The 19,799-nt window shown below is 61.5% G+C and overlaps 2 protein-coding genes across 2 annotated transcripts; one reads left to right on the top strand and one right to left on the bottom strand.

Moving 5' to 3' along the window:
* Positions 1 to 8,517: 8,517 nt before the first annotated feature.
* SMIM45 (small integral membrane protein 45) lies at positions 8,518 to 10,368 on the bottom strand. The gene is made up of 2 exons (XM_056137540.1): positions 10,106 to 10,368; positions 8,518 to 8,775 (listed from the first exon to the last, which is right to left on the bottom strand). The coding sequence occupies exon 2, from the start codon at positions 8,756 to 8,758 to the stop codon at positions 8,552 to 8,554; it is 207 nt and encodes a 68-aa protein (XP_055993515.1). The 5' UTR covers positions 8,759 to 8,775; positions 10,106 to 10,368; the 3' UTR covers positions 8,518 to 8,551.
* A 3,615-nt stretch (positions 10,369 to 13,983) lies between these two features.
* CENPM (centromere protein M) lies at positions 13,984 to 19,294 on the top strand. The gene is made up of 6 exons (XM_056137500.1): positions 13,984 to 14,111; positions 14,552 to 14,631; positions 15,488 to 15,580; positions 16,070 to 16,149; positions 17,129 to 17,220; positions 19,154 to 19,294. The coding sequence occupies exons 1-6, from the start codon at positions 14,055 to 14,057 to the stop codon at positions 19,292 to 19,294; spliced, it is 543 nt and encodes a 180-aa protein (XP_055993475.1). The 5' UTR covers positions 13,984 to 14,054.
* Positions 19,295 to 19,799: the final 505 nt, after the last annotated feature.

Raw genomic sequence — 19,799 nt, 5'->3', positions numbered from 1 at the left:
CAAACTGAGGAAACACTGCAGGAAGTGGACCAAATTGCAGGAGACCCCCAGAGACTTTGGGTCGCTGCCGGCAAGCCCCTCACAGCAGGCTGGACCCAGCTCCGGCCGCGGCCTGTTTCACGCCCCCAACTCACCCCTGCATCCCCAACCACACAGTGCCTTCAACTCTGACCTCAGAGCATCCCCGTTTACAACCAAGCCTGACCAAGCCCCAGGACCCCCACCCGCCCAGCCCCCAAGCCCGGGGCCTTTTACCTGCCATTTCTCTGCTTGGGTCCAGTGCAGCGAGCTTGAGCTCTGGGTCCACTGCAGGCTCTGCTGATGCGAGTCCCAGGGCTGTGCTCGTGCCCAGCTTCTGGGGGGAGGCGGCCGAGTGCCTTGGGGCCGGGTCAGTGCCCTGGGGGGACTCCCCAGTGGCTGGACCTGGGGTGACAGGCACAACCAAACCCGGCGCCCGGCCCAGCCTGCTCAGAGCAAGGGCAGCCCCTGCTGTGTCCTGTGGGGCTGGGTCGGCTGTGCCAGGCACTGCCCGGTCCACGTAGCTGCTGCCCGTGTGTGTGGCACCCAGTGCTCCGGCTTTCCCCAGCTTGTCTGGCGCCGGGGCGATGGGACCCAGGGCCACGTCAGGCCCTGCTGTGCCCCTCATGGGCAAGTTCGTGGCGCTGCCCCCCTTGGTCTCGGGCATGGGGGCCTCTGTGCCGGGGTCCCCTCTGCAGGTGCTGGGAGTGGGTGAGCTGACAGCCCTGTTGGGTCTGTTGCTGGCCCGAATGGCTGAGAATCTGGCCACGCCCGACCGTGCCGTGTCCAAAGCCATGCTTATCCCTGGCCCCACGGCAGGGCCGCCCGGTGGACCCCTTTGGAGAAGCAGCCGAGGCCTCGGGAGAGCCCTGGCCCCCAGCTGGCCTCGGCCCGGGGAAGCTCTGGCAGGTTCTGGGGTTGCAGGCAGCAGAGAGGGGCCCTGACCTCCAGAGCTTGAGCACCCAGGGCCTGCAGGGGTCCGGCCCAGATGCGCCCGGAAGGGGAGACTGAGGCAGGAGCTCACCACGGGCCTGTCTGCCGTGGGGTTCCTGCTGGGCGTGGGCAGCCAAGAGCTCTTCGGGCTCCCTGGGTGCCCCCTGCCCCCCTGGGTGAGGGTCGCTGGGGTCCAGCCCAACAGGGGTGCCCTCCGTCCCCCCTGGGGGGTGGCCTCCCTGCCCAGGTGGGGGTTCAGGGCCCAGGGCCGGCTGGGGTGGAGGGTCAGGGAGACGGAGCTGAACTTTCGGGCCCCCAGGGTGCCGCCCCTCTCACTGTGGGCTCCAGCCCCCAGACCCGGCCGGCTGGGAGTGGGTGGGACATGATTCTGGGGGAACGCTTCCAGATGGATGGTCTTCCTGAGCACAGGAATGAGGGGGGACGTCGAGGGGCGGGCAGAGGGCCCCGGCAGGTGGCTGCGGGAGAAAGAAGCGCCCGGCTCCGGGGCCCCGTGTGGTTGCATCTCACAGTGCTCCATCCGCATCCTGCATTGTCCCAGGGGGGCTGCCAAGACAGAGCCCCACAGGTGTCAGGAGCAAGAACTGGGGTAACCCCCCTTCCCTCTGGCCAGGCATGCTGGTCTAGGCTGTCAGAGTGAGGTGCCTATGTCCCTTCTGGACATATATATTGTACCCCCTGCATGGGCGCGTGCTCATACACACACACACACACACACACACGCACACACACACACACACAGGCTCTGCTGCCCTGTTAGCATCCTGTGGGTAAGAACTTAATGGCTCAACCCCTCTCCCTGTGGAGGCTCTGTGGTGGTCCCAAGGTGGTGGTTGTTGGAAGCGTTCCCCCAGAACCTCTGTCCTTCCAGAAGGAACGGAAGGTCTTGATGTTGTGGGGAGGAGGTGGACATGTCGGGTCTGTGCCCAGCATTCTGGGCAGAATGTCACAGGGGTCAGGCAGCAGGGGACAGCGGAGGGGGGCAGCGCTGCTAGGGACATGCAGGGCTGAGGCTGGAGGGGCTCAGCTCAGGGCACAAAGCAGCAGGATGGAGATGGATGGGGGGTGAGGGGGTTCTGGCTGGTAGCCAGCCAGTGTGGCTGAGACGGTCCCCGAGGGGGGCTTCAGGCCCCCCAGAGTGCCAGCTGGTGCCCACCCCAGGATGAAGCCTTGTCTTTTGCTTCAACCCAGCAGGTCTTTGCGTGACGCTGGGGTGGGGGAAGGAGGGTCCTTAAAGCCAGGAGCTGGGGGGAGGGCGGTCAGCCCTGTTGAGATGCCGCCACCTTGGCTGGGCTCCTTGTTCCCAGGCCTGGAAAATTCGCCCTGTCCCCCCACTGCCCACGGAGCCCCCCACAGGGGCAGAGCTGCTGAGATGTGTTTATTTTGTCGCCAGAGTCTCACTCCTCACCCCCCCATTAGTGGGTCTGTCCTATCCCGTCCCATCTCTCTCTCTCTCTCTCTCTCTCTCACACACACACACTCACACACACACACACAAACTCACACAGACTCACACATATACACACACACACCCCTACCTTATTCGGAGATCACGAAGGGTCCTCGGGCCTGTGTGTGGGGAGGAGCCTCCTCCCTGCCTCCGTGCCCAGAGTTTGGCCACTGTGATCCGCTGAGCGGCCTCGTCCCTCTGGTGCCCCCAGAGACTCCTGCCCAGACCCTGGCCACAGTCCCCTGCGCTGTGGGCCCACGTCCTCTCCCAGTGCCAGCCGGGCAGGGAGGAGCCAGCTCCGGGTGTGGGTGTCAGAGAGAATGGCAGCTCTGGGCCTCTGGAATCCGCGGGTCATGGAGGCTGGCAAGGGCCAGAGGCCTGGCCTGGGGTCTGCGCTCTGCTGCCCGCCCCCAGCCGCACCCCCAGACCTGCTCATTCCCCCACAGACCAGAGAGAAGTCGCAGAAGAACGAGAGTGCTGTGACTTGGCCTGGCTCCGGCGGGCTACACCCTGAGTCCCCCCCACCCCATGGCCATTTTGCCCACCTGCCGGGCTCTTTCCTCCAGCGAGCCGGGGTTCCTGAAGGCAGCAACCCTACAGTCCACACTGCTCTCTAGGGTCCTATTTTCTCCTGCCAGACGGACACTGGGGCCCTGAGGACGTGATGGTGCCCCATCTGGGACCTGAAAGGCTTTTTTTGGTGAGGAGGTCACACCCAGCGATGCTCAGGGGTTCCTCCTGGCTCTGCACTCAGGAATCACTCCTGGCAGTGCTTGGAGGACCATCAGGGATGCTGGGGATTAGAACTCAGGTTGGCCGAGTGCAAGGCAAACGCCCTCCCAGTTGCAGTATAGCTTCGCCCTGAGGAGTCCCTTGAGCCACCAGGAGCTGCCCTGGGTGCCCGCTGGAGCCCTCAACTGCCTTGGCTGTTCAGCCTAGGAATCGCCTTGGGTGTGAGAGCCAGGGTTTTTTGAGCACTAGGGCACGCTGGGCACTGAGCCAGGAGTGGCTGCCACGCACCTGGGCAGACAGCACGTGTGACCACCGGTGGGGGCCTCCTGATGCCACACAAGCTCCCTGAGCCGGGGACCAGGAGACCCGGAGGCCCGGCTCTGCTCACTATCCCACGGGGGCGGTGCTGAGCGTGTCTGGAGCCGAGCCAGCCCCTGGAGGGAAGCCCCTGGACAGTGGAGATGTCTCCGTGCCAGCCAGCCCAGCAGCCTCCAGCCACCCGAGCCTCGGGCCGCGGACGAGCACTTCCAGGCTGGCGGCGTTAGTGAGCTGCTGAACGTCTGATTGGGCTTTAATTTGTGGCTCTCACACTAGGTAGCGCGATTCTGAGAGGACTTGGTTTTCATTGTCGTGGTGTTTTTGGGGACAGACCCAGCAGTGCTCTGCTCGGGTCTCCCTCCTGACTCCAACCTGGGTTGGACTGTGTGCAAGGCCAGCGCCCTCCCTGCTATGCCATATATTGCCCCGGTCCAGAAACTTCGGTCTTACCCATTCTCCCTGCTCCCAGCTGAGGGCATCAACCTGGCTGCACCCTGGTTATCGGGGGCGGGAACTGACTGGGCTGCTCTCCCCATTGTCTCACTTTTTTTTTCTTTTTGGGTCACAGCCGGCAACGCTCAGAGGTTCCTCCTGGCTCTGCACTCAGGAATCACTCCTGGCAGTGCTCGGGGGCCATATGGGATGCCAGGGATTGAACCCAGGTTGGCTGCGTGCAAGGCAAATGCCCTCTCTACTGTGCTGTCACTCCAGCCCCTCTCCCCTCTCTCTTACTCGAGGTCTCAGGAGCAGCCCCACTTGAGGAAGGATTGCTGTCTAGGGCCTGGTGGCAGAGTTCTGCCTGCACACACTGGCCGGGGAGGTGGGGAACCAGCCCCCCCACCCCCACCCTGATTCCATTATCTTCCCACTGTGAGCGAAGGGTCCCAGTTGGCAATGTGCAATACCCCGTCACATCACTTGCCCTGCTGGGCCTCGGTGGACTTTCCGAGCAAGGAACGCCTGTCTCTGTGGCACTGAGTCTCACTGCCACAGCCAGGTGTGGCCTGAAATAAGCGTCTCTGCTCCGGGTCCAAGGCGGGCTCTTGGCCACGTTGAGGCGCTTGGACGCTGCTGCCCTCTAGTGGCCCAGAGTGGCTGAGCCCAGCCTGCGCATGGTCCTCTTCCCTCCTCTTGCCAGCACAGACGTGACCTCCGTGGACCAGGCCTTTCCCGCAAACAGGCATCCGGGTGGTGGCCCCCGCAGACGCGCGACATCAACTCCAGCATCACAAGCCAGCATCGCGGTATGTTCTTAGGTGGGCGGCAAGAAGTGTGGATGTGGGCTGGAGCGATAGCACAGCGGGGAGGGCGTTTGCCTTGCACGCGGCCGACCCGGGTTCGATTCCCAGCATCCCATAGGGTCCCCGGAGCACCACCAGGAGTGACTCCTGAGTGCAGAGCCAGGAGGAACCCCTGAGCATCGCCAGGTGTGACCCAAAAAGCAAAAAGAAAAAGAAGCGTGGATGTGGCTCCCCCCACTTCAAGGGGGCAGGCGTCACCCTGCCAGGTGAGGGTGGAAGCCCTGGATGCACTCGGGACCAGCGCTGACGCCTCCCCCGGCCGGTTGTACAAAGCACCGGAGCCGTTCCAGTCACCCCAGAACCTCCCTCGCTTCACCCAGTAACTCAGATTTTCTTCTTCTCTCCTCCCTGTCACCCAGGACGTGTGCTTGGGCAGTTTTGCGGCCACAGATCCCAAGGGGTACAAGCTTAGGCCAGGGCCCAGAGCCATGGAGGCCTCAGCCAGCCTGGGACCTCTTCTCTCCCTCCTCCCTCTGAGCCCCACCCCCAGCCCCTGGTCCTGAGCGCAGAGCACAGAGAAGGGCGCGAACAATGAGGGGTTTGTGCCGCCCCCAGGCCACCGTCCCCACATTGCAGCCCTTCATTCCGGCACATTCCTGCCACCATCCTGCTGGGGCCCAGCTCCCAGCAGGGCCAGAGGCAAGTTCCCAGGACGCTGCAGAAACCCACACAATAGCCAGCACCCAGGACGCCTGAGCTCCGCTGGCATCACCGGGGAAGACTTGGCAACAGTTACACAGAGACCGCTGCCAGGCAACCAGCACGCCGGGCTTTCACTGACGCCTGCCCAGTGCCAGGCAGGCTGACGGAAGAGGCCACAACACGTGAATAAAATCACAACACAAAATTAGGGCTCTGAGGGAAAAAGCTGCGGGTGGGGTGGGGGTGGGGGAAGGTGGTGAGAGACGGCAGGAGAGGCTTCCTGGAGGAGGTGGTCCCTGGAAGTTCAATCAGGTTCTCTCCCTGGACCAAAGCTTCACTTGAGAAATCACTCGTGGGCTGTTCAGTCTCCTACCCACCACTAACTTCCAGTCTGTGCTTCAAAGTATAAGGCTATCCCTCAGGGCTTCCCACAAGCACTGAGTTCTTGGGGACAGGGATTATGCTTAGTAATAGGACAGCGCATCAGGGCTGAAGCAATAGCACAGCGGGTAGGGTGTTTGCTTTACACACCGACCCGGGTTCGATTCCCAGCATCCCATATGGTCCCCTGAGCACCGCCAGGAGTAATTCCTGAGTGTAGAGCCAGGAGTAACCCCTGATCGCCGGGTGTGACCCAAAAAGAAAAAAAAAAAGTACAGCGCATCTCGGCACAACCTAGGCCCTGACTGACCCCCGGGTTGGGCCTCCCTGGCCCCCCAGGACAGAGTTGACTTTGCCGGCTCTGCTTCCCTGTAGAGGAAAACCACGTTGGGGCCTTGAGAGACGGCGGCAGGCCAGGCTCTTGCCTTATACACAGCTGACCCAGGCTCAATACTGGCATCCCACATGGTCCCCGGGACTGCCAGGAGTGATCCCTGAGCTTGCTCCCAGCAGAGCCCGCTGGCGGAGGGCAAACCTCTCTCGATGACCGCTGGCCTCTTCCCAAGCTCTGCCATGTAGGCCAAATCTTAACGTTACTGTGGGGACTTTTTAAAAAAAATCTTTTTTTGGCTTTTTTTGGATCACACCCGGCAATGCTCAGGGGTTCCTCCTGGCTCTGCACTCAGGAATGACTCCTGGTGGTGCTTGGGGGACCCTGTGGGATGCTGGGAATCGAACCCGGGTTGGCTGTGTGCAACGTAAACACCCTACCCACTGTGCTATCACTCTAGCCCTATCCTGTGGGGACTTTTAAAAAGATATATTTATCTAAGGCTTTTGGACCACACCCTGCGGTGCTCAGGGCTCACTCCTGGCGGTGCTCAGGAGACCATATGGGATGCCAGGGGTTGAACCCGGGTTGTCTGTGTGCAAGGCAAGTGCCCAACCCACTGTGCTATGGCTCCAACCCACTTTGATATTTAAAACCAGAAAATGTCTTTCACGAAGACCCCGTCGACCCCTTCTGTCCCCCCACAGGAGTAAACAGGTTCAAGTCCCCTGCCCTGTGGCGGCGGGGGAGACTGAGGCAGTCCTGGAGCCCAGCAGGGCTCGGCGGCCTTGGCTCCGAGCTGCCCAGCAGGACTGTGGCTCCTTCAGCTTGAAAAACATGGATCCGTCCACAAAGACCAGGCATGGGTCAGCACTGATGTCGCAGGCCTGGGAGAAGGCCGGGAGAAGGCCCTGGGGAGTCGGTTCCTGCTGCTTCCCAGGACAGGGGGGCTCTTAAGAGGAAGCCTGGACCCCATAGCCATGAGGTCTCGTGCACAGCTGCCCAGCTCGGCCAGAGGCTGCATTTGGAGGAGTTTTGGAGACGGCCTGACTTAGAGCTGTGAGCAATCCATTTGCAGTCTGCGACACCCCCCCAAAAAAATGTATGCCATGTTGATCACAGCAGACCTGGCTTTCGGCTAGATGCAGCCTGAGTTCCCCCTGACCTGCTGAGCTGAGCTAGGCCCCTTGGCCCCTCACCCATCCGTCTGTCTCTCCATTCATCTGTCTGTCCATTTGGCTTGTTCCTGGGGTGGGGGGGGAAGCTGTCGATAGTAGTTATTCCCACCCCAAAGACGCGCTGTTCTGAAAAGACACAAATTGGGGGCGAGGTGGGCTGCCCCCCAACAAAGACGGTTGCTTCAGGTGCCCCCGTGGGCGGGGGAGCAGGCTGACGAGGCTAGAGCACAGGCTTCACATCGGGGGTCTGTCTCCTCTCCTGTGACCACATGGCCCCCCCAGTCACAGCCAGGACCCTGAGCACTGAGCATGGAGTACCACCAGATGTGGACCCCCCAAGTGAAAGAAAAGTACCTCCTGCTGTCCCACATAAGACTTACTTGCCTCTGTCCCACACTCCCCCCACAGAGCCACGGGCCACGGGTCTGTGGCACCTGAGAGGAGCCAGTGAGAGGACAGAGCTGGACAGGGAGGGCAGAGACCAGCAGCGGGAGAGACCAGGGCAAGCTTTATTACGGCAGCCAACTCAGTGGGAAGCAGGCAGGCAGCATGGCCTCCCCAGTCGGGGGGCCGGGGACATAGGGTGGACACGCCTGGAGGGGACAACGGCAGGCAGCCCCCCACGCTGCCCGCAGAGCTCCCCAACCCTGTCGGGGGGGCCCTCCATCCCCCTCCTCTTTCTCACCCACACTCCCCTCCCCCTACGTGGGTGGGCCCCTTGGCACTCAGCCAGTCCCAGAGGGCGGGATGGGCCGGGTCACACTGACATGAGCTCTGTGTGAACCTTTCCTGGGCCCAGGCTGCAAGGAGAGCTTGTGGTGTGTGTGTGTGTGCACGTGTGTGCATGTGCGTGTGTGCATGTGTGTGCATGTGCGTGTGTGCGTGCGTGGGTGCGTGTGTGTGTGTGTGTGTGTGTGTGTGTGTGTGTGTCTGTGGTCCAGCATATCCCGGAAGCCTGGAGGCTCAGGACAGGCTGAGGCAAGGTGAGGGAGCGAATGCAGGCGGTTCAAAGGCACTGGGGCCAGTGAGGAGCATCCCCAGAGCTGGGGAGGACTGGCATGGGGTGCGCAGCAGGCTTGAGGCAGAAAGCGATCCTTCCAGGCACCCAGGGACCCCGAATTTGCTTCCAGCTTCGGTGGCACCCGGGGACTTCAGCTGGGGGCCGCCCAGGACGCAGAGGGGCGGCGTGCGGGAGCCCGAGTCTCTTTCCTCTGGACGGCCAGGCTGGCTGGGCATGGAGGGGGTCCGCTCAGGCCTCGGCACCCCCAAAGGCCAGGTTGTCCCGGACCATGAGCGTCTTGCGGAGGTCTCGGTCCACCAGGGGGCGCTGCATGCGCCACTTGTGCGCCTCCTGCAGGCCGGGCTCGAAGTAGTAGATGCAGGCGCCGAAGCCCACCAGGATGAGGACGGAGATGACCAGGTAGAGGGGCACGAACCAGTCCAGGAAGTGTGGCATCGTGACAGCGGCCTGGGCTGGGGGGACGGAGCTGGGAGTCACGCAGGGGCCCTGTCCCTCCCACCTGCCCGAGGGGTGCAGGACCACCCCCCACCTCCCGGTTCACGAAACATCCCTTTACAGGAACACTGAGGCCCAGGAGGTGGGGGGGTCCTAACCGAGACACCCCCCCTCCGTCCCGGCTCCTCGGCAGACCCAGAGGGAGCCCCTCTGCTCCAACCCCCCGAGGAAGAAGAAGGAGCTTCTGGAGAACTCATGCTCAGCCTGTGTGTCCTCGGGAAAGTGGCCTGACCTCTCTGGGCCTCCTGGCTATTCTGAGGGAGAGACCTGAGTGGGAACAGGGGCCACCTGACCTGTAGGCGGGGAAGTGTGGACCTCCAATTTTTCTGGCTGAGACCGTGAGAACGTCTTCGCTGGCCTTAAGTCAATGGCCACGTTTCATAAGGGAGGAAAAGGAGGTTTGGGAGAAGGTCCCCAAGTGGCCTCGGGGGCTTGATGGCCACTGTCAGGACAATCCCGGGAAACAGTCCAGTCACCAGAGGCTGCGGTCATTTTGGGGAGGGGGAAGGGGCTGACTCGGGGCACCGGAGGCTTCCCTGGTATGTCCCCGGGCCCCAGCTCCCTCTGCCCCCACCGCACAGGTGGGTCTTGCAGATGGCTGGGACCCCAGGGGAGGGGGAGATGCCACTTCCTGTCCTGTGTCCCTCCGGCCCTCCCACACCTGGTCTGAACCCCCACTGTCTCCGGGGCCCCCATCCGGGGTTGGTGATGGGAAGAGAGGACCTTGGTCTGGACTCAGGGCTGGGGGTCCCCTAGTCTCTGCCTTTCTGGCAAGTTACAGAGAGCTCTGGATTGGGGGGGGACAGAGGAGACGGACTCCCCTCACCCCACGCAGGACGCCAGCCTAGATCGGCCTGGATGAACCGTGTTCCCGCCGAGATTCCTGTTTCTGTATTTCGGACACAAGAGCCAGCACTTGGGACCCGGCCCTGCTGTGTGCCTGTGCTTTTTGGGGTTCAGGGACCCCAATCAATCCTGTCCTGAGCAAAGCGCCAGGCTCCCCAAGCCAGCTCGAGACCACGCAACATGTCCAGGCTTGTCAGGCCCTTGGCCTGGCTGAAGCCAAACACCGTCCTCCTGTGTGACCTTGGGCTACACCGCACCCTCTCTGGGCTTCAGGGCTCCCAGCGAACAGAAGCATGATGGGGCAGGTTGGGAGGGGGCCTGGGGCCTCAGGGAAATGTTCCAGTCCTGTTCCAGGCCGCCGAGCCCCTCTGCTGCCTCCCAGGCCCCAGCCACCGGGTGCCCCTGCACCCCTGCCCGCCATCCCCCGGCCCGCAGACCTACCTGGAGCCCTGCAGATGCCTGGTGTGCTGCTTCTGAGCTGAGCACAGTGCCCGGGCCCGGGCAGCTCAGCGCTGGCCGGTGGATCCAGTCGTCGCAGCCGCCCCTAGCGTCTCTGCCGTCCGCAGCCGCCCTGGGTGCTGGAGGCGAAGGGAGGAGGGGGAGGCCAAGCCCCCCCGGGAGAGAAGGGCTCTGGCCAGGCCGGGAGGGGACTGTCGTGGGCCCGGCTCCACACCCTGGAACCTCTCCCTGCCCATCGGAGACCCTGGCTTGGGGGGGGGGGGGCCCACTCCCAGGATGGCAGGAGGTGGAACCTGGCTCAGCCAATCAGAAGGACTGGCAGAGCCAGGGCTTTATCCTCCGTTGCCATGGCAACCAGCCTTCATTCTAGATCCGTGTGGTACAGAGATGACGGCGAGGGTGCAAATTCGGGGAGGGGGGCCTGGAGGACGCTTGGCAGGGGTGCGGCTGAGGGGTGGCGCATTTGCCTTTGGAGGGTAGCGAGAGCTTACAGTCCCAGGCAAGTAGGTGTGGACAGAGGCAGTGACCGGGGGAACCAAAGGGGACAGAGGGTTGTTTGAGGAAAGGAACAAGACAGAGACTGAGGGGGGCTGGAGTGATAGCACAGCGGGGAGGGCATTTGCCTTGCACGCAGCCAACCTGGGTTTGATTCCCAGCATCCCGTATGGTCCCCTGAGCACCGCCAGGAGTAACTCTTGAGTCCAGAGCCAGGAGGAACCCCTGTGTATCACCAGGTGTGACCCAAAAAGAAAAAAAAAAGACAGAGACATGGTCTGCACCCATCAGCCCGGGGCAGCACCTGCATCCTAGCACCGGATGCTGATTTCAGGGCCTTATGGAGTTTTACCCTCCAAGGTCACGAAGCCAGAAAGTGGTGAAGCCAGCTGGCCTGTACAGGCCTCACTCCCGTAATTGGCAGGGACTCCCCCCAATACCAGGCCTCAGCTCGGCCGCCCGCCCAGCGTGGTGTTGTGTGGCCTCACCGGGGGTCCTGGGGGTCCTGTGGGCACCATCCTCTGCCCCCGCCCGGTCTGCTCTTGGGCAGCCTTTTTATTTTATTTTTTTAAATCTTTTTTTGGTCACACCTGGTGATGCTCAGGGGTTACTCCCGGCTCTGCACTCAGGAATTACTCCTGGCGGTGCACGGGGACCATATGGGATGCTGGGGATTGAACCCGGGTCGGCCCTGTGCAAAGCAAACGCCCTGTAACTCTCGCTCTGGTCCCTCTTGTGTAGCCTTTACTCGTGTCCTGTGTTCGTGTGCCCCCTGGCAATTCCCACTGGGCCCTCCTATGGCCTCACCTTCCAAATATCTGCTCAGACCTCCCCCTTCTTGGGGAGGCTGCTGTGGCCCCCAGAATATCTTCTTCCTACCTGCCCCTCTTGGTCCATCCCCAGGCCTGCTGGACTTTGTCTCCACTGACTTTTAGGGGCCCCTCCACACCCCAGGTAGTAAGAAACCTAAGCCCCACCAGGCCAGCACCTGGGAAGCATTTACAAAGCAGGACATGCAGTGTCTGGGTCCAGCGGGCACAGGAAGACTCCGGGTTCTCACCGTCTGCTCCCACGCATGGATCAGGGTCTCCGTGTCGGACCATGAACGTCCCGACTCCTCCATGGTCATGGGAGGGGGCGCCAGGTCTGTCCCGGAAATGCCACGAGTCCCTGCCGAGGATGAGCAGGGAGTGAGTCCTGAGCTCCCATATCCCCACCAGTTTATATTCAGAATTGACATCTCCCCATCCCGACCGCCACCACCAAGCTGGGCCCCTCTCCCAGGGCTACCCCCACCCGGCTTCTGTTCGCGTCCAGATCCAAGCCCACCCCTCGTTCGCTGCAAGCTCTGGGGTCTCGGAGCTCCACATTCTGGCCCTGGGGGGGTCTCTATTCCCTCTCTCCCCTCCAGTTCCCTAGAAATTCTAAGTCCTGCCTTCAGTGGAGGTTCCCTCGGATGGGAATGTGCTTCCCGCAGTCACGTGGCTCACTCTCGGCTACGTTCTGGTTTCTGCTCCAAGGGGACTTTTGGGTACGGAGCGGGATCTGACAGGCTCCGTGATGAACTCCATTCCTGAAGTCCCTGCTCATGCCTCTTGTTGCATTTCCCTGTCCCACACGTTCTTTTTCTGGATGGACTGAGGTTCTCAACAGTTTGGCTTTCTCAGGGTTGTGCTCTCTCCCCTGCCCCCAGCCATCCGCAAAAGGAGGACATCTGGGCTGACAGCTCAGCCTTGGTTCTCAGAATTCTGCTTCTTCCCCCTGGGCTGATAGCTCGGCCCTGGTTCCCAGAAACCACCCTGATGAGAGCAAGGGAGGAGGGAACAACCGCAGGGAAATTACCAGGATAAGATGACCTGTCTGTAAGCATGGGCTATGACACACACTGTCCTCCTGTTGTTCACCGATTTCCTCGAGCGGGCCCAGTAACGTCTCCATTTTGAGACTTGTTACTGTGTTTGGCATATCGAATATGTCACGGGTAGCTTGCCAGGCTTTGCCGTGCAGGTGAGGTACTCTTGGTAGCTTGCTGGGCTCTCCGAGAGGGGTGGAGGAATCGAACCCGGCTCAGCCGGGCTGGCTGTGTGCAAGGCAAACGCCCTACCGCTGTGCTATCGCTCCAGCCCGCACACACTGACTATAAAAATTGAAGCATCTCCCTTGCTCGGGGTCTTGCTCTGGCCTGCGTGCCTGAGAGCTTGACCCCCAGCTAGCTGGCTTGAATAAACTCCGCTTGTGTTTTGCATTACTGGCTGGACTCTTTGTGTGGTTCGGAGAGGGGAGATTATCAACCTCGGACCCGAACAGGGACCTTGTCAGTGGGCCCTTCCTTAGCCGTCCCAAATGAAGTGGAGCCCCCCAACAGCCAGGCTCCCCTTTCAGCTTCTATTTTCTCTACAGTCTCGTCTTCCCATTTTGTCCAAAACTGCACAACATCTGAGATTTTGCCCCCAAAACAAATGAGCTTACTGTTTCTGTCTGTTTGGCGACTGTCTGGGACTGTTCCTGGGTTGTTCTGTTTTCCCGACAGTCAAGAAAGCCCTGTTGCTCCTTGGACCACCTTAGTGAAACTACAGAACCCACAGACTTGCTTTGAGATTGGGTGTGGGATATAAAAAAGAAAACCTGAGCTTGGGGCTCAGGTAGCACAGCGGATAGGGCATTTGCCTTGCACGCGGCTGACCCGGGTTCGATATTCCCAGCGACTCATATATGGTCCCCGAGCATCGCCAGGAGTAATTTCTGAGTGCAGAGCCAGGAGTAACCCCTGAGCATCGCTGGGTGTGACCCAAAAAGCAAATAAATAAATGAAAGAAAGAAAGAAAGAAAGAAGAAGGAAAGAAAGAAAGAAACCTGAGCATTTCTTTCTAAGAGGGGAGGCCCCATGATGTGGGGCTCAGGGCTCAATCTCCGTGCTCCCAGGTGCAAAGCAAGTGCTCCATCCTCAGCGCCATCTCCCCTGCCTGCTCCCAGGGCTTTACAGGAACAACCGCAAAGGTGGAATCAAGCTGGGAGAGGGGTGGGGACGTGGCTCAGGGGCTGGAGCAGGAGCCTGGCCTGTGCCAAGGCCTGAGGGCGCAGTCTCCATCACCACAAGCCTTGGTCCCCACCCAATTAACCAAGGTGGAGACGTGGGAGGTAAGGTTTGGAAGGAGGAAGCCACAGGAGAGCGAGTGAGCATAAACCAACAAAAATACACACTGAATCCCCTGACGCCTTCTCTCTCCCAAGCTGTGCCCTAAAAGGATGGTCCCACTGAGCACCTAAGGCCCGCGCGGCCACGCCCCCTTCTGAAAAAGGAGCTGCGGTTCCTTTAATGGCCCCGCCCCTCCCGATAAGCCCCGCCCCTAGGGTCACGTGCGCTTCGGGGCGGGGCTCAGGGGCTTTTGAAAGTCCGGCGCGCACCCCCGAAGAAACGGTCTGGCCCGCGACTGCGATGTCGGTGCTGCGGCCGCTGGACAAGCTGCCCACCCTGAACACGGCCACCATCTTGGTAGGGGCAGCACCCCGTTTCCGCGGCCGCCTGACCTCTCCTGCGGCCCCGCCGCCGGCCGCCGCCCTCTCCGAGGGGCTCCGGGGCTCGCTCTTCCGGCAGGGTGGGTTGTGGGTGGGCGGGAGGGCCGCGCTCTGAACCAATCGGTGCAGCCGCCTTGCGAGACGGACGGACGCCCCCACCAATAGCTGCGCGGCCGGCTCTTCCTGATTGGCTGGGCCCGAAACGGCGCGCGGGCCGGCTGAGTTCGGCGCTCTGATGGGTTTCGGGGGGCCTCGGCTGCAGGGACCCCCGCAGCCCAGAAAGCGCAGGCTGCCCTGGAGAGGGACTGGGGGCGGGGAGGAGGTCTTGTGCGAACGGGGACCCGAGCCTGGAGCGCGCGGCCCGTGCCTGGCGGGGGGCCGCCGGGGTCCCCAGCCGCCCGCTTTCTGTCCGAGCAGCTGGTGAGCACCGAGGATGCGCTTCTGCAGCAGCTGGCCGACGCGATGCTCCGGCAGGTCTGCGCCTCCGAGCTGAAGATGTGAGTGGCGGGGACGCGGGCTCCTCATCACTCACTCCTCGGTGCCCGAGGCGCCGACGTGGGTCCTGCCCCTTGGAATCATCCCCCGAAACCCCGCAGCTCTTGGGGCTCAGCTCAGACCCTCTTTGCATTCTCACTGGCCAGCGCCCCATCTTTGGTGTCACCCCCCACCCCCATCCCTCCCGGCCGCGGTCGTCATCCCCCTAGTGCTTGGCTCGAGGAGAAAGTCTCATGTTCACTGGGCTCTTGGCTCATCCCTGCCCTGCCACCTCCAAGGACCCCAGAATCAACCGCCTCAGGACCAGTCCTCTGACTTCTGATCGTTGGTGATGCTCTGAGAGTGGACTTTTTATTATTTTTTTAAATTTATTTGTTTATTTATTTATTGCTTTTTGGGTCACACCCGGCGATGCTCAGGGGTTCCTCCTGGCTCTGTACTCAGGAATTACTCCTGGCGGTGCTCAGGGGACCCTATGGGATGCTGGGAATCGAACCCGGGTCGGCCACGTGCAAGGCAAACGCCCTCCCTGCTGTGCTATCACTCCAGCCCCGAGAGAGAGGGCTTTATAATAGCCCCCACATGGACGGGGGAGATGAGCTCGAGGGGAAGAGCGCATGCCCAGCAGGCGTGAGGCTGACCCCATTCACCAGCCAGTCCCTCTCGCTGGCCAGCCCTGGGACATCCGGATCCCCAGCTCCCTGCTGCCCGGAGGAAAGAGTCAGGAGTACTTGGAGAACAGGGGCGCCCTGCAGTTCTTGCACCCCATCAGCCGACCACTGGCCTCTGCCCTGTGTGAGGTGCTCCCAGGGGTGGGCACACCTTGTCTTTATTCCTGCCGTTTTTCTGCCCTTTCAGCCACTTGGCAAACTCTCTCCCGCTGCCCTCCGATGTGAACCGGCCTCGGATTGACCTGATCGCGTTTTTGATCAACCTTCACAACAAGTTCAGGTGAGAGCAGGGGGCTGGGCAGCTGTGGGGCTCCGGGGGACCTGGCTGGGGTGGGCTGGGCTGTGACCTCCCCCAGGGTGGGCAGGGGAGCTGTGAGGAGGCTGCAGGGGCATCGCTGAGGGGCTTTGTGCTCTCCTCTGAGGCTTGGTCTGGGTTCCTGCCCTCTTGCGGGAGGACACAGCTGCTTCTGGTGCCCGCCTGGGAAAGGAAGGCTTTGGTTGGGGGCCGGAGAGATAGTACAGTGGGTACGGCATTCGCTTTGCACGCTGCCAACCCGGGTTCAGTCCCTGGCACCCCAGACGATCCCCTGAGCGCAGGGCTGGGAATAAGCCCCGAACACTGCAGGTGAGACGCAAAACAGCAACAACCACAGCAACAAACACAAAAGACTCCTGGGCAGTTTCCTGTGCCCTGATCTGGCGTGAGGAGGGGCCGCTGCTGTCCCCGCATCCGCTCACGCTCTGGCTTCTCTTCTCGGCCTGCCGCCAGCCTGCACAAAGTAGAGCGTTCCCTGCAGCACGTGGACGCCACCTTCTTCCTGGGGAAGGTTCTCTTCCTGGTCACCGGTGGTAAGTGCCCTCCGCCCGCGGGCCCGGGGCACTGGGATTGCCCCTTCCGGAAGAAATCTGAAGAGACCCGCTCTCCTGAGATCATTGACGAGACCTGCCTGGTGGTCCCCTGGCAGCCTCGGAGTCTGGTGTGGACCCCAAGAAAGGCGCCTTGCATTTGGGGGGCTGCCAGCCCCTCAGCTGTGGCGCCCAGTCCCGGGTCTCGTGGGCTGAGGCTCCATCAAGCGCGACCAGTGCCTGACCCCGTCCAGCTCCCCTCGAGCCGGACAGTGCCCTGAGCACTTTGTTTCCGTCCTTTTTTGGGTGGGGGGAGGAGCAAATCCTGCAGTGCTCAAGAGCTACCCCGGGGTGGAATCGGGTTTGTGTGCAGAGTCTGCGCTGCAGCTCTGAGTTTCCCTGGCCTCAGCCTTCACTGGGTCAAGCCTCTGAGGCGCCAGTGGTGTTACCTGTTTTACACTCAAGTAGATGCGTAGATGCGGCCCTCAGCTGGTCATCGCCTAGTGACCTGCCCAGGGCCTGTGACAAGCGTCCTGCTGAATCCAGAGCCCGGATGGGTCTGGACTCAGCTCCCCCAAAGCCTTTTCCTTTCCTTCACCTGCCTGGCGAGCCCCCTGGGACTGGGGTGTGTCTGGGCCCCCCTTCTCCTCTCCATGAGGGTCCCTATTCTGTGTCACCCTCCCATGCCCCACCCTGAAAAATGGGATGAAGGGATCATCGCCCCACTGACAAGAAGACAAGTCCCCAGGGGCCAGAGCTCTAGTCCAGCAGGGAGGGTGTTTGCCTTGCCTGGGGCTGACCGAGATTCAATGCCCTGCGTCCCTTATGGTCCCCTGAGCACTGCCAGGAGTAACTCCTGAGCACAGAGCCAGGAGTGACTCCTGAGCATCACCAGGTGTGACCCAAAATCCAAAAAGGAAAAAAAAGACAGCCCCAGGGGTGTGGCCAGCGCAGTGGTGGACACTGGCACGCCCCTTTGCAGCCAGCCAGGAGGACCGCTGCAGCACGCACCGGAGCACGGTGGAGAGGCTGGCTCGCACCTACCAGAGCCCCCTGCTCTTCTGTGACATGGAGGTGAGGCGGGTGCCACGCACGGCGGGGGGGAGGGGGGGTTGGGGGGCCAGCGGCGGCGTCTGGATCCCGGTGTCTGCCCAGGTCCAGCGCCGGCACTGGTCACTCTGCCTTTTTTTTCCTGAGGGGCAAAAGGGGTCTTCACATTCCTTCTGCCCACCCCTGAGTCTTCCTCGTAGGTCCTTGGGTGTGTGTCACTGAGGGATGGGGATGAGGCGAGGCGGCCCCTGGTCTGCCACTCGCCAGGGCATCTCCGTGCCCCTGGCCTGCTGGGCTGCACCCTGGGCGGCGCCACCTCTGGGGTGTCCTGCAGCTGTGGGACCTGGCCCCAGGTTGAAGGGACGCTAAGTCACACCCCGGCCAGGGAGGCTTTCCCTTCCCTTTCCGGGCCCCAGGCGTTCTCATGCCCAGCCGCCAGGACCGCCCTGACTTCACACTTGGGGTCTAACATGCTGTCCCTGGGCTGGCCCCCCCAGACCTGATGCCTGGAGTCACCAGCCATCCAGTAAGCAGGGTGTGTGTGTGTGTGTGTCTTGTGTGTGTGTGTGTGCGCGCGCATGTGTGTACGTGTGTGCGTGTGTATATGTATGTGTATATGTGTGTTTAATGTGCTACCGAGAGTATCTTGCCCGCACAGCAGAGCCTGGCAAGCTCCTCGTGACGTATTCGATATGCCAAACACAGTAACAACAAGTCTCACGATGGAGACGTAACTGGTGCCCGCTCAAGCAACTTGATGAACAACGGGAGGACAGTGTCTATATGTGTGTGTGCATGTGTGTGCATGCGTTTGTGTGTGTTAATATGTAAGTGTAAGTGTGTGTTTGTGAGTGTGTGTATGTATATATGTGTATGGTTATGTGTATGTGTGTGTGCGCGTGTGTTTGTGTATATGTATTTGTATGCATGTGTGTCTCTGTTTATGTGTAAATATGTGTGTATGTGTGCGTGTGTTCGTGTGTGTTTATGTATATATGTATAGTGTGTGCGTGTGTGTCTCTGTGTGTGTTTATGTGTAAATATATGTGTATGTGTGTGCATGTGTTTGTGTGTACTTATGTGTATATGAGTGTATGGGTGTGCATGTATGCATGTTTTTGTGTGTGTTTACGTATTTGTGTGCATGTTTGTGTGTGTTTATGTGTAAACATATGTGTATGTGTGTGCATGTGTATCTTTATGTTTATATGTGTAAATACGTGTCTGAGTACATGTATTTTATTTTGTGATGGCTGGTGCAGTTCCTCACGTGGCCATGAGGTGGCGGCCCACACCAGCTCCTGGGTGCAGGCCTCTGGCCCGGGCCTACCCCAAGTGGTCCTGTGAGAACCAGGGGCTGGTGGCTGGGGAGGGCACTGGGCAGCGGGCTCACTGGGGCTGCCTTTGCGGCTGAGGCCTCTGTGGCAGGAGTCGGGCTGTTCCTGAAGAAGCAGCACGGCAGTGGCTGTGAGACTCGCCCTGACTGCTGAGTGCTGAGCTGGAGATGGGATGACCAGGGAGGCCAGACCCAGCCCCGGGGATAGTGAGGGGCAGAGCCTGGGCAATGGGGGCGCCGCCCCCTGCCGTGAGCCGGACCCGATCCCAGCACCCGTGGGCCAGCCCCGCCCGAGGGACACGTTTCCTCTGCTGTTCCACAGCTGGAGCCGAGATGTGGCTTGCGCTGGTTTGGGGTGCAGGCAGCGGGTCCCCGCGAGCAGACCCTGGGACGAGCTCAGCACGTGTGGATGGTGCCAGGGGTCAAGCCCAGAGCCTCACAGCTGCAGACGCGAGGGGGGGACGCTTTGCTATCGAGCTGTGCCCTGGGACCTTGGTGGCTGTTCTATGGCCTCTGCCCCGTCACCCCCGATCTCTCAGTCTCGGCTACTGGGGCAGGAACCCGAGGGACCGTGTCTGCCTGGTGCAGGGCCCCCCGCGACCCTCCGTTCTCCCCCCACAGACGGAAGCCCTCCGAGATGCACTGGCCCAGCGTCTGGTCCGCCTACTACTCATCTGTGCCGGCCACGTGCCCGGCGTGTCAGCGCTGGACCTGCTGACCCTGCTGCGGCGGCCTGAGAGCCCCGCCCTGGACGAGCTGTGAGGTGCCTGGCAGCCGCCCCTGGGGGGGTCCCAGCCCCCCCCACCACGGCCTCGTGTCTCCATCTGGAAAATCGGTCCTTTCCCTCGGACCTAAAAGTCGGGGAAGTCCCAGTTCTCATCTACCGCTGGGGTTTGCCAAGAGGGACTGACTCAGGACTGCGGGTACAGGGGGCAGGGAGGGGCTCCCCTTGGCGTGGCCGCCTCTGGACGATCCAGTGAAGTGAGCGGGGCATACTTGAGTGGCCCCCAGTCCCCCATCTTACTATGTCTCCACTTGGTTCTTTCCGGTAGAGCGAGCTGGGCCGGCCGCCAGCTCCCAGCAGGTGTGTAAGAAGCCGGATCCGGATCACGACCACCCGGCACAGCCCAGCTGGGGGTGGGTGGTGGCAGTCACCCCCTCTGGGCCTGGCCTCTCACCTCCCCTCAGACCCTTCCAGAGCTTCATGGGCGCCCCGTGGGGTCCTCAGACCCTTGCCACACCCTCCTTGGACCTCAGGGCTGACTCA

This window comes from Sorex fumeus, unplaced genomic scaffold, assembly GCF_029834395.1.
Source record: "Sorex fumeus unplaced genomic scaffold, SorFum_2.1 ptg000125l, whole genome shotgun sequence".
Classification (NCBI taxonomy): Eukaryota; Metazoa; Chordata; class Mammalia; order Eulipotyphla; family Soricidae; genus Sorex; species Sorex fumeus.
The sequence above is the reverse complement of the archived record's forward strand: the minus strand, read 5'-3'. Positions and strand labels throughout refer to the sequence as shown.